At 37.6% G+C, this 13,798-nt stretch overlaps 1 protein-coding gene across 2 annotated transcripts in view; it reads right to left on the bottom strand.

Annotated features, from left to right (window-relative positions):
- The window catches only part of LOC139953020 (uncharacterized), a 52,748-nt gene that overhangs the window by 32,606 nt on the left and 6,344 nt on the right, over nt 1-13,798 (bottom strand). The window contains exons 3-6 of one of the 2 annotated variants that reach the window (XM_071952420.1): nt 9,277-9,421; nt 7,492-7,547; nt 3,859-3,960; nt 1,052-1,124 (exon numbers count right to left, since the gene is read on the bottom strand). In XM_071952420.1, coding sequence (XP_071808521.1) covers nt 1,052-1,124; nt 3,859-3,960; nt 7,492-7,547; nt 9,277-9,421 — 376 coding nt within the window. Of the gene's footprint in view, nt 1-1,051; nt 1,125-3,858; nt 3,961-7,491; nt 7,550-9,276; nt 9,422-13,798 lie in introns of those variants that run through there. The other variant, XM_071952414.1, reaches the window with a different exon arrangement.

Raw genomic sequence — 13,798 nt, 5'->3', positions numbered from 1 at the left:
ACTTTCACTGGAACATCTTGAAGTCTATGGGAAATGTTTGAAGGGGCACCAAGGCCAAGATCAGGGCAACAAAAGCCACGGCCTCCGTGGCCTCCATGTAATCCCAGACCTGGATGCCCTGTGTCTCACATTAGCCTTATCTTTCAAAAGCTGCTTTGATTAAATGGTGAATATCTCGTAACTGTTTGCTACAACAGTTCAAAAGTCTATTTAAATCCTAACCAAAGGCCTTGACTTTGAGTTTAACAAAGACGTGTTTACTACAGCAGGATTTGAACAACTGACCACAGAATTAAAGACACTGGACACTATTGGTAATTGTCAAAGACCAGTCTTCTCACTTAGTGTATCTCAACATATGCATAAAATAACAAACCTGTGAAAATTTGAGCTCAATCGGTCGTCGGAGTTGCGAGATAACTTTGATAGAAAAAAACACCCTTGTCACACGAAGTTGTGTGCTTTCAGATGCTTGATTTCGAGACCTCAAATTCTAAACTTGAGGTCTCGAAATCAAATTTGTGGAAAATTACTTCTTTCTCGAAAACTATGTCACTTCTGAGGGAGCCGTTTCTCGCAATGTTTTATACTGTCAACCTCTCCCCATTACTCGTTACCAAGTGAGGTTTTATGCTGATAATTATTTTGAGTAATTACCAATAGTGTCCACTGCCTTTAAGGTGCTGGCGCTCTACCAACTGAGCTATCTACATGTACAAGAGTAGGCCTTTTTGGCAGTTTTTTTACCTTTTTGGGGGGTTTTCCATTCAGAAGTCAAGCAACCGTTATCTGCCGTGCTGCCAGGGATCACATCCAAGTTTACTGGGTGTGTTCGTTTAGCTTCCCTGGGTCGACCCCGGTGTGTGGCGTTTGTTTTTTTCAAGGACGAACGTAGGTAATTATCTGCACACGTTCGTCCTGGACAAAAGACCCGCCACTCACCAAGGTCGCCCCGGGGAAGCTAAACGAACACACCCACTATGACCATCAAATAAAAAATCTTAAGATAATGAACCAAATAATAAAGGCAGTCTGAATGTAACAGTCTTACCCTGCTCGGTATGTACATAGCCTCTGGCACGCAGAATGTAGTATCAACATACGCACTCTTGATATCTTTAACGCTGTAGTAAGACAGGTTTACAAAACAAGTAGACATTTAAGGCCAAGTGGGCACCAGGACAATTTATACAACCCACCGCTTTGCTGTTTCTTTAATGGTAATCAAAGCTTCAAAAGAGCAAGACCTGCCCCCGATTTCACGATTTCGCAAGTTGCGACCGGTTACACGTCGTAAGTTGCGAACTCGTCGCAGCCGCGACGTGTCTTATAGGTCTGCGACGCATCGCAAACCCTACGATGCGTCGCTACTTGCGATTAGTTTCGTGAAATCGGGGGCTGGGCCCAATTTTATAGAGTTGCTTAAAGGCAGTGGACACTATTGGTAATTGTCAAAGGCTAGCCTTCACAGTTGGTGTATCTCAACATATACATAAAATAACAAACATGTGAAAATTTGAGCTCAATCGGTCATCGAAGTTGCGAGATAATAATGAAAGAAAAATAACCCTTGTCACACGAAGTTGTGTGCGATTAGATGGTTGATTTCGAGACCTCAAGTTCTAAACTTGAGGTCTCGAAATCAAATTCATGGAAAATTACTTCTTTCTCGAAAACTATGGCACTTCAGAGGGAGCCGTTTCTCACAATGTTTTATACCATCAACCTCTCCCCATTACTCGTCACCAAGAAAGGTTTTATGCCAATACTTACTTTGAGTAATTACCAATAGTGTCCACTGCCTTTAAAGGCACTGGACACCTTTGGTAATTGTCAAAGACCAGTTTTCTCACTTAGTGTACCCCAAACATATACATAAAATAACAAATCTGTACAATTTTGACTCAAATTGTCGTCGAAGCTGCAAGAGAAAACTGAAAGAAAGAACATCCTTGCGAGAAAGGCTTCAGGCCTGTAGTCTTTTAATATTTTAGTGAGAAATTACCTCTTTCTTAAAACGTATATTATTCAGAGTGAGCCGTTTTTCACAATGTTTTGTATTATATAACACCCAAGCAGATCCTTGCCATTTGATTGGAGGATTGTCCGTCACGTGATAGCAAATAAAGGTACCATTGCACGCTGAGTCACTCACCGTGCTTTTTCGTTCCATCCGAAAAGTACCATTGCACGCTGTAAGTTTTGATGCTAACAATTAGTCTGAGTAATAACCAAGTGTCTAGTGCCTTTAAGCAGCTCTATGAAATTGAGCCTTGGTGTCTCCTTACACTGAGAATCACTGAGAAGTTAACAGGCTTCTAGGGGTGAGGTAGACCCAGAAACTGGGGCGCTGTACTCCTTTCAAACAAATTTTGACGTTAATGGTTCATACTAGCAGATGTCACAAAATAAATTAGAAGTAGTAAAGTGCACCAGTTACTGGGGCTAGGAGTACAGCCCCAGTTACTCGGTCTACATGTACCTCACGCCTAGCAGCCAGTTGATTTCTCAGTGAGTCTCAGTTTAAGAAGACTCCAGGGCCCTCCAAGTACACCTTTGGTTTTAGGAATCATCTTGTTTTATTTCTTTATACAAAATGTTGACGTCTGCAGTTCATACTAGAGATGTCAAATTTTGTTTAAAGCCATTATACACTTTCGGTAAACAGTATTGTCCAAGTCCCACACTTCGTGTATCACAACTTCTATACAAAATAACAAACCTGTGAAAATTTAGGCTCAATCGGACATCGGAGTCAGGAGAAAATAACGGGAAAACCCACTCCTATTTTCGCGCGTTTCGCCGTGTCATGACATGTGTGTATAACAAATCCGTTATTCTCGTTAACGAGAATTTATATTGTTTTACCGTTTTCTCAAAAAGTAAAGCATTTCATGGACTAATATTTCAAGAGAAGTCTTTCACCATTACCTTCTGTAAACCCTGTAAATTATTTGTAAATCTGTGAACTTTTTTTTTGTTTCTGTACCGAAAGGGTCCAATGGCTTTAAAGGAGTACCTCACACCTTCTCAGTGAGTCTCAGTTTAAAAAGACTCCAGGGCCCTCCAAGTACACCTTTGGTTTTTGGAATCATCTTGTTTTATTTTTATATACAAAATTTTGACGTCTGCAGTTCATACTAGAGATGTCAAATTTTGTTTAAAGGAGTACCTCGCGCCTTCTCAGTGAGTCTCAGTTTAAGAAGACTCCAGGGCCCTTCAAGAACACTCTTGGTTTTTGGAATCATCTTGTTTTATTTCTATATACAAAATATGACGTCTGCAGTTCATACTAGAGATGTCAAATTTTGTTTAAAGGAGTTCCTCACGCCTTCTCAGTGAGTCTCAGTTTAAGGAGACTCCAGGGCCCTCCAAGAACACCTTTGGTTTTTGGAATCATTCATACAGATGTTAAATTCTGTTTAAAGGAACGTTACAGAATCGGTAAGAAACAAAAATCGTTAAGTTCACAGATTTACATAAAACTTACGCGGTCTAATGACGATAATAGTAGAAAACATCCTTTGAAATATTTCTCTCTGAAATGTCATAATTGCTGAGAAATAAATAATCTAATTTAGCATTTGGGGTTTATTGCTCAGTGAGCGTTTTTTTTTTTCATTTTTCTTTTTGCATCGATGTAATCAAAAATTGGTTTTCACTATTTTCTAGTGACCCAGATGGGTGATCGACCTTAAACTTCTACAGGTTTGTAAGTTTATGTATGGTGAATTACATGAAGTGCTTACACTGCCAGCAACTGTTTTGTTAGCAAAACCAATTCTGTAATGTTCCTTTAAAGGAGTACTGCAGTGCCCCAGTTACCGGATCTCGAGGGACGAGGTTAGAACGACTGACCTGTTTCCAGAATGAAGTAGTTCCATACGTGCTGCTTCACCTTTAGCAAAGCGAAAATCACCGGTGTATAACACATTGCCTTCATCACCCTCAAACAAGAACCTGTGGAAAAGTATAGGGTCAAAAAAAATCATAAGCACAGAATTGGCGCTTACGGACGCAAGGATTCTGTGCTTTACAGCAAGCCTATTTCACAGGTTAGCGGCAAATTTTGCCCTCTGCGCAGGCATTCTACACTTTTTACAAGGCTAGCGCAAAAGTTTGGCGCTTGCACGTATGTAAGAGAAATCGTGGTTGAAGCGCAGAATACGGCAGTAAGCAGAGCCATGAAATTGGGCCCTGATGCTTTGTTTTTGGCACCAAGACGTGTTATTCCTGGTAGGGGCACATCTATGACTATGAGGAACTTGTAAATATCTATTGGAACATTTCAAGGGGCACCAAGGCAATGAACACCAACATTGAGCAACGCTGGAAGTAGCAGGCCTTGTATACATTTGGAACATTACAGCCATTTCTAGAAACAGACAATACTCAAAGTAGGTATAGACACATATTCTTATACAAATCTTATCACTTCTTTTAGTCTTACTCCAGAGGGCGCCAGACTCTTGGTCCAGTGTGAATTATTACATAAATGAATGATACAGGACAATGTAACAAACCCCATCTTGATGTTGGTTTTACCCATATATAGTTGTACACCGATGTGTGTTAGGACTGTACACTTTCCCAAGCTCTGGGGAAAAAATCACAGGCATGAGATTCAAACCCGTGATATTTGCAGTTCTAACCAACTAGACAACCGAGATTGCCCAGTAGCTAGAGACAGTTCGAATCCTATTTTTGTGGGTACTGCAGCGTTTTCCATCTATTAAATATAAATATTGTATAAATCAGTAGCTTTTTTCAAATAAAAACTTAATTTCTATTTTCAGTTATCTCTTTTGACCCCTACAATTTTGAGAGACTATTCTGAATGGCCCCTAGTGTACATGTATTTAAAGAGTGTTCCTATGCCCTCATTCCCACCATTACAGCCTGTACAATAAATGCCCACATAAATACCAGCGAGGTTCCCATGGGAATCTGTGTATAAGACATCATCATCCACAATGACCTATGGCTCTTAAAGCTATAGTGTTCCTGAGCCAATATTTTGGTACAAATATTTCCAAAGTGGATTTGTTTTTTCTATTCGCAGAGCAAAACTTGTTGTTATTTTTTGTCCTGACAAGAGTGTGTGGTCTCGAATTTAAAGGGGTGATTCTACCGATCTTATACCTTTTAAAGCCATTGGACACTTTCGGTACAGAAAAAAAATTAAAAGTTCACAGATTTACAAACAACTTATAGGGTTTACAGAAGGTAATGGTGAAAGACTTCTCTTGAAATGTTAATCCATGAAATGCTTTACTTTTTGAGAAAACATTAAAACAATATCAATTCTCGCGGATTTATTTTAAACACATGTCATATGACACGGCGAAACATGCAGAAAAAAGGGTGGGTTTTCCCGTTATTTTCTCCCGACTCCGATGACTGATTGAGCCTAAATTTTCACAGGTTTGTTATTTTACATAGAAGTTGTGATACACAAAGTGTGGGCCTTGGACAGTACTGTTTACCGAAAGTGTCCAATGGCTTTAAGGACCCTCTATGGTAAAACAACTTCCTTTTTGGTCTTATGGTACTTTTTGAAACCAGAAACAAATCTTCTAATCAAAATTATCGTATTTAACTAAATAGTCTTCCAAAATCAAACCATGAGTTTCCCTTTAAATCTACCCATGTATGACTCATCTTGGTAATTCCTTCAGATAGAGTCTTACCATGGTGGAGAATTCTTTCTCCGTCCAACTGTTTAGACCATCCAGGACAGTTTGGAAGAGATGTTTAAAGGGCAGTACAAAAAAAGGGTTGTTGAAACAAGTGATTGTTCCTTGTAATTTTTGAAATATCTTTTCATCACTTTAAAGGCAGTGGACACTATTGGTAATTACTCAAAATAATTATTAGCATAAGACCTTATTTGGTAACGAGTAATGGGTAGAGGTTGATAGTATAAAACATTGTGAGGAATGGCTCCCTCTGAAGTGACGTAGTTTTTCGAGAAATAAGTAATTTTCAACGAATTTGATTTCAAGACCTAAGAATTAGATTTTGAGGTCTCAAAATCAAGCATCTGAAAGCTCACAACTTTGTGTGACGAGGGGTGTTTTTCTTTTAATAGTTATCTCGCAACTTTGACGACCAATAATTAAGAGCTCAAATTTTCACAGGTTTGTTATTTTATGCATATGTTCAGATACACCAAGTGAGAAGACTGGTCTTTGACAATTACCAATAGTGTCCACTGTCTTTTAAAACAACCATGGCATATTGGCTTTGGAAAAAGTAGGAACTGACTGGGTAATTCTTGCAACTAGTTGATTTATGTTTCGAAAATTCCAACTTAGGACAAAGTTTTCAAACTTACAATCTTGAGAAAAAAAAACCTTGTCTATTCCCAAGATTTGCAAAGAGACCTTTGAAGATTTACAACCCCCTGCGAAATGAGACTTCAACAGGATCAAATAAAATGCCACAATTCTCTGAATGGTGTGCTCTTGTGTGTACTTAACAAAGGTAGGGTCATCATTTAAAAAACAAATTGTCAAGAAATGCTGATTTATAGGCACAGACTGTAAGTTACATTTGTGAAAGTGTCTGCTGTTTACATTGCTACTTGCTGAGAGAGAAAAAAAACCCCAAAACTTTCATGTTTTGGCGAATCCATCCATGTTTAGCGAGTGACGGCAGGTATCAAACTCATCTCAGGGCCCAACTTCATAAAACTGTTTTAAAACCATTGGACACTTTCGGAACAGAAACAAAATTAAAAGTTCACAGATTTACAAATAACTTACAGGGTTTACTGAAGGTAATGGTGAAAGACTTCTCTTGAAATATTAATCCATGAAATGCTTTACATTTTGAGAAAACATTATAACAATATCAATTCTCAATATTTATTTTAAACACTTGTCATGACACCGCGAAACGTGCGGAAACAAGGGCGGGTTTTTCCGTTATTTTCTCCCAACTCCGATGACCGATTAATTTTCACAGGTTTGTTATTTTATGTATAAGTTGTGATACACAAAGTGTGGGCCGTGGACAATACTGTTTACCGAAAGTGTCCAATGGCTTTAAAGCAGAAAATACTTTTGCGCAGCAAAATTCTTTGCAGAATTCTTTTCAATTTGAATTATGAATTTACATGTACAAATGGTATAGGCTCTAATATACATTTATGGCTATTTAGGCCTTATCACAATTTTCAAGAATTTTCCAAGGGCAAAACAATAGAGAACAGACTGGAAAAAAAATATCATGACTGAACCAAGCAAGTTTTTTATGGTGATTAATTTTGGGAGTAATCACCAATCTATGACCCTAAATTTCTGCAGAAAATGTCTAGCACTGGCAGTTGGAAGATAAGTCTGAGTCTCAAGGGGTGATTTTTATAGCGCAATATTTCTTCTTCTCGGCTAGAAAAATACCTAAATGAAGTCTTTTTTTTATTATTTTTTTTGTGAGGACACTTTGAACCTTTGAGGATAAATGGCTCATAAATCAGGAGAAACGTACATGACTGATCCAGGGCAGTGACCAGCGGCTAGCAGCGACACCAGAACCTGTTTGTCCTGAAAAAATAAAAATGCACTGATGATTAAAAGGAGTGAGACCTTTCCATTGTTAATAAACAAAGTGCGCTGGTTGGCATGGCAGGTCCAATGTTAGGGAAAAAATCAAGTTGTGTTGAAACAAATTGTGACAAAAATCACATTTTCTGTAAAGATTCATGAGTTGAAAATGTTCAACATTTTTTTGAATAATTGTATAGCATATCTGCACTATGGCTATCTGTTTTTGATTTGTATGTATAGCTCTCCGTAGTTGGTTAGGAGCCTACAGCAGCGTTTGATAGAATAAAGCATTTTGAGGAGCATTTCACTTTGAATTAATGTATGTAAAAATATTAACAATTTTATGCCCCAAAATTTGAATCTTAGAAATTTGAATCTGATTAGGTATTATTATTCCTGCCTGGACAAATTTGCTACAGATTTTTGGCAATACCTCAAAAACACACGACCACTTTTTGAAACAAAATGTTTCGATGTTAGTTTTGTTTTGTATATAAAACAATTGAACGGTTCAACAAACCCAAAATTATACTTTCCCTTTATATTTCAATTGATTTACAACTGATTAACGTTATCTCTTGACATTTCCACATGAACTGAACTGGAAAGCGATTCAAGTCTGTTAAATTCATCATCTATCCAAGGTCTCATCAAAGCATTATCTTTCAAATTATTCATTACATATTTTATGGCACTCGGCAATTTCCTTTTCATTTCACAAGTCTCTGAAGATTAAATTTGGTTCTGATTCACTAAATATGGAATTGAGTAGATCGATAGAGCATGTGAAGCAATGAGAGTTATGAAATAGTTTAGCTTCAGTGATTAGACACAATGAAACAAAAGACTGGGTGTCAGCATATGAATTTGCACACCTTAAAGGAACACGTTGCCTTGGATCGGACGAGTTGGTCTATAAAAAGCATTTGTAACCGTTTGTTATTAAATGCATATGATTAGAAAGATGTTGTAAAAGTAGAATACAATGATCTACACAAATATGCCTCGAAATTGCGTGGTTTTCCTTTTACCTCGTCGACTAACACGGTCGGCCATTTATGGGAGTCAAATTTTTGACTCCCATAAATGGCCGACCGAGTTTCTTCGCGACGTAAAAGGAAAACCGTGGAATTCTGAGGCATGTTTGTGTGGATCATTATATTCTACTTTTAAGTTATCTTTCTAACCATATGCATTTTGTAACAAACGGTTTCAAGCGCTTTTCAAAGTCCAACTCGACCGATCCAAGGCAACGTGTTCCTTTAACAGGCATGGTATTTTGTCCTTGTGAAAAGGAATATTTTCAAATTTTCAAATTTTTCGAAGGGCAACAAAATCTGAAAACAGACTGAAACCCAGATTTGCAGAATGGAGTAGTGATAAAAACCTTTATTGCTCGGCTTATATCACTACCTGCATCTTGTGTGTTCTATGGTCACGCGCCAAATTTGCTTGAAGATAAAAACGTTATCACACGCGCGCTCGTGGAAATATGGAAAATATAGCGCGTCTGTGTCCCATATCCTTCGGCCCCATTGGATCTGGGACGCAGAAGCGCTATATTTTTCCGTATTCCACTCGCGCTTGTGTGATAACTTATAATAAATATAAATCCAGCATAAATATAAATGCAATATAATTCATAACCGTCTAAAATTATGAATTCCAGAAAAGGCAATCATTTTTTTTAATCAATCAAAAATAAGAAATTTGAAATGGGTCCTGCCTTTTCATTTGTGTCATCACAGAGCGTGATTAGCGTCGGCTCCTCAATCGGTAGACCGATTAGGAATGGCTCCAGATGAATAAACCGTCTGTCTGTCAGTAGAAACTCACGTGTAACTTCAGAGCAGTAGAGCTTGATGTGTGTACTGGTAAACAGGGAGAAATCAAAACTCAAAATTATTAAACGCGGGTCTGAAATTTCATCTATTCTTCAAGGGTAGAACCCTTTTTTACGACACAAAACACAAACATCTACAGATTTACATTAAACTTACACAATTTAAAGATAATGACTTAGAAAGCTTCCCTTAAAGGCAGTGTACACTATTGGTAATTACTCAAAATAATTATTAGCATAAAATTTTACTTGGTAATGAGTAATAGGGAGAGGTTGATGGTATAAATATTGTGAGAAACAGCTCCCTTTGAAGTGACACAGTTTTTGAGAAAGAAGTATTTTTCCATGAATTTGATTTCGAGACCTCAAGTTTAGAATTTGAGGTCTCGAAATCAACCATCTAAAAGCACACAACTTCATGTGACAAGGGTGTTTTCTTCTTTCATTATTATCTTGCAACTTTGATGACCAATCAAGCTCAAATTTTCACAGGTTTGTTATGTTATGCATATGTTGAGATACACCACGTGAGAATACTGGTCTTTGACAATTACCAATAGTGTCCACTGCCTTTAAAGTGTTACTTGCTGAGGTGCTGTAAATACTATACACAAACAAAATTCTTTAGACAAAAACTATTTTAGTATGTGCCTCGGATTAACGTGACTCTCCTGAAATCATTGCTCGGTGATTTGTCACTTTTTCCTAAACAACTTGATGACTAATGAAGCTGAAACTTGTACAGGTAAATTATATTACATAAATGTATACATTTTCATTCACAGTGCTGTTAAATATAAAAAGTATCAAACCCTTCATTTGCTGTTGCACACTATAAATGATACATATGGACCTACATGTATCCACACATCACTGATTGATACTACCCCAATCTTTGATGGTGATCACTTTGCCACGGGCCAGACACTAAAATCTGGAAAATGCTTCATTACAAATTACAACCCACGGTTTCCAATGTCCTCATCCTTCACAATCATTGGAAGTGAAATACTAAACGACCATAGAGTTATAAATATATAAGAACTAGAGCGCGCACTGGCCTATATACGCGCCCCGGTATGCGAGCAGGCGGCCATTTTCTAAGTTGACAAAACAGCTATCTCACAGCGTGTGTTTGTGCGGCCATTTTGTAAGTTGAACAAACAGCATCGCGTGAGCGTTCAATAAAAAAAACCTCAAACGTATATTTCATATTCAACCATCTAAAAGCACACAACTTCATGTGACAAGGGTGTTTTCTTCTTTCATTATTATCTTGCAACTTTGATGACCAATCAAGCTCAAATTTTCACAGGTTTGTTATGTTATGCATATGTTGAGATACACCACGTGAGAATACTGGTCTTTGACAATTACCAATAGTGTCCACTGCCTTTAAAGTGTTACTTGCTGAGGTGCTGTAAATACTATACACAAACAAAATTCTTTAGACAAAAACTATTTTAGTATGTGCCTCGGATTAACGTGACTCTCCTGAAATCATTGCTCTGTGATTTGTCACTTTTTTCCTAAAAAAACTTGATGACTAATGAAGCTGAAACTTGTATCATAAATGTATACATCTTCATTCACATTGCCGTTAAATATAAAAAGTATCAACCCCTTCGTTTGATGTTGCACACTATAAATGATACATATGGACCTATCCACACATCACTGATTGATACTACCCCAATCTTTGATGGTGATCACTTTGCCACGAGCCAGACACTAAAATCTGGAAAATGCTTCATTACAAATTACAACCCACGGTTGCCAATGTCCTCATCCTTCACAATCATTAGAAGTGAAATACTAAACGACCATAGAGTTATAAATATATAAGAACTAGAGCGCGCACTGGCCTATATACGCGCCCCGGTATGCGAGCAGGCGGCCATTTTCTAAGTTGACAAAACAGCTATCTCACAGCGTGTGTTTGTGCGGCCATTTTGTAAGTTGAACAAACAGCATCGCGTGAGCGTTCAATAAAAAAAACCTCAAACGTGTATTTCATATTCAACGCGCGTGCAGAATGACGCGCTTGTCATCTTGCGGTCCCGTGGCGTTTGTGCACGAAGCATCACTCGTGCGCCCTCTAGTTCTTATAAATAACTCTATGTGAACGACAGACATCCCCTACCAGTATAGACAATGAACCCTTCCCATGAAATATGCTAATTACATTCACGCATGCGTACAGACCCTGTTGGTTGGCAAACGCCATAGAGTTGTGCACTGAGCAGACGCGCAATCGCATCTGCATCACGCAGCCATTAGTCGTGTACAAAAAGTGCGATGTTCCCTCATTTTGCCAACCAAAACGTTAGTGCGCACGCGCTATGTGCAATTTACATTTTTCATGGGAAGGGAGATTTATTATTAAGTGTGACCTTGTTCATTCTTTGGCTTTTCTGGCAGGCATTGGTCATACGGGAAAGTTTACATTTGGTGTCATGATTTGCACATAATTCCAAGAGTTATGAAAATAAAAGCTGGACAAGTTTTGAGATATGTGCCCCCTTTCATCATATCAAAAGTTGATAAGAATTGGACAAAGCCATAAAATATAAGATTGATGTTTTCTTCTGTTAAGCTGTGTACAAATCATGCCTGTAAGAAGTCCAGGCTTGGTGGCTCTTTTGTAAACATGTGATGTCACAGGTCACATGTCTATATACATTATGTAATTACTTAGAGCATGGAGAAAGCAGCTACATGTAGTCCAGCTGTCAAGTGAAATTGGTTGGGTTCTAAATTAAAGTTTAAAGGCACTGGACACTTTGGCTAATTACTCAAAATAATTGTTAGCATATAAATTTACTTGGTAAAAGGAAATGAAGAGCTGCTAAGATAGTATTTAAAACAGTGTGAGAAACGGCTCGCTCTGTCGTAATGTAATTTTTTAGAAAGAGGTATTTCTCACTCAAATAATAAAAGACTTCATCAGCTGAAGTCTTTAATTATGAATCTAAAAGCACACAAAGTAATGCAACGAGGGTGTTTTTCTTTCTGTGCAGTGTCTTTAAAGGGCGGAAGAAAGGTCAGCTTCTGCTTTGAAACCTTGTGTTTGTTTGTTTGTTTGTTTGTTTGTTTGTTTGTTTGCTTGTTTGTCTGTATGTCTGTCTGTCTGTCTGTCTGTTTGTTTGTTTTTTGTTTGTTTTGGGGTTTTTTCAACCTAAAATGAATGAATGCAGATACTTGAGATATTTGGCATTGCATTGTAATTGCATTGTAAAGCATTGTGTCATAAACTAGTAGTGACAACTTTTAAATTGATTGCACGTATTGGGAAATAACTAGTTCCAAATAATATTTATATATGAAAATGAACTGGCTTGTGAAAGTGAGGATGTAGTTTTTCTATGGAGTGACACCTGTGTTATTCCTGCAACCATCAAGCTTTATTTGGAAAATGAAACTGAAAAAAAGAAACATATTGCTTGAAGGCAAAAGCAGTTTATGTTTCATGGTTTGTTAAAACACTCGCTTTGAACATATCTCACTTTCAACTTCTATTTTTAAAAACAAACTTAAACTGGTTTCCCTTTCAAATCAAAATAGACAAATACTTATAGGCCTAGAAGTAATACTGAGTTATAATATTGATGTCACTGATGTCATTGTTGCACAATTTGTGTGCTTTCAGATGCATAACAAAAAGCTTCCGGCCTGAAGTCTTTTATTATTTGAGTGAAAAATAACCTCTTTCTCAAAAACTACATAATGTTACTCGCAATGTTTTATACTATCAACAGCTCTCAATTGCTCCTTTACCAAGTTAGTTTTATGCTATAACAACAACTATTTTGAGTAATAGTGTCCTGGGGTGGATTTCACAAAGAGTTGAGACTAGTCTTATCTCGAGTTAGGACGAGTTACTCGTCCTGAGTTAGGACGAGTTACTCGTCCTAACTTAGGACTAGCCACACGTTTTGTATATCTCCTAGGACTAGTCCGAAGTTAGGACTAGTCCTAACTCTTTGTGAAATTGACCCCAGTGCCTTGAAATGTTTGTGGTATCACAGCTAAGAAAAAGTACCAAACCACACACACTGGCATGCTCAACTCTTACAGAACTGTTATGAGAGGTCAGGATAATTACATGAGTTTAAAAAGAAAGGTTAGTTCTATTTGTAGTCTGAGGGGCGCTATTTTGGGTAAAAGCAAATTACCATGACTGCATAGCAGTGACCCTCAAATGCTGCATTCATGTACATGACCTCAATTTCAATTCTCAAGTGCATTTTCAAAATGCCATTCCGTTTTATTTTGTTTACTGTCTAGTCTGTGGTTTTCCTTTTCACTTAAAATAAATCACAAGCAGAATGTTTTACTGCAAGTGCAATGTTTTGTTTTGGGTTTGCTGACCAAGTTTTTAGCCAGGATTTGGTAAAAAAAGGTG

The sequence above is a fragment of the Asterias amurensis genome, chromosome 2, assembly GCF_032118995.1.
Source record: "Asterias amurensis chromosome 2, ASM3211899v1".
Lineage (NCBI taxonomy): Eukaryota > Metazoa > Echinodermata > Asteroidea > Forcipulatida > Asteriidae > Asterias > Asterias amurensis.
The sequence above is the reverse complement of the archived record's forward strand: the minus strand, read 5'-3'. Positions and strand labels throughout refer to the sequence as shown.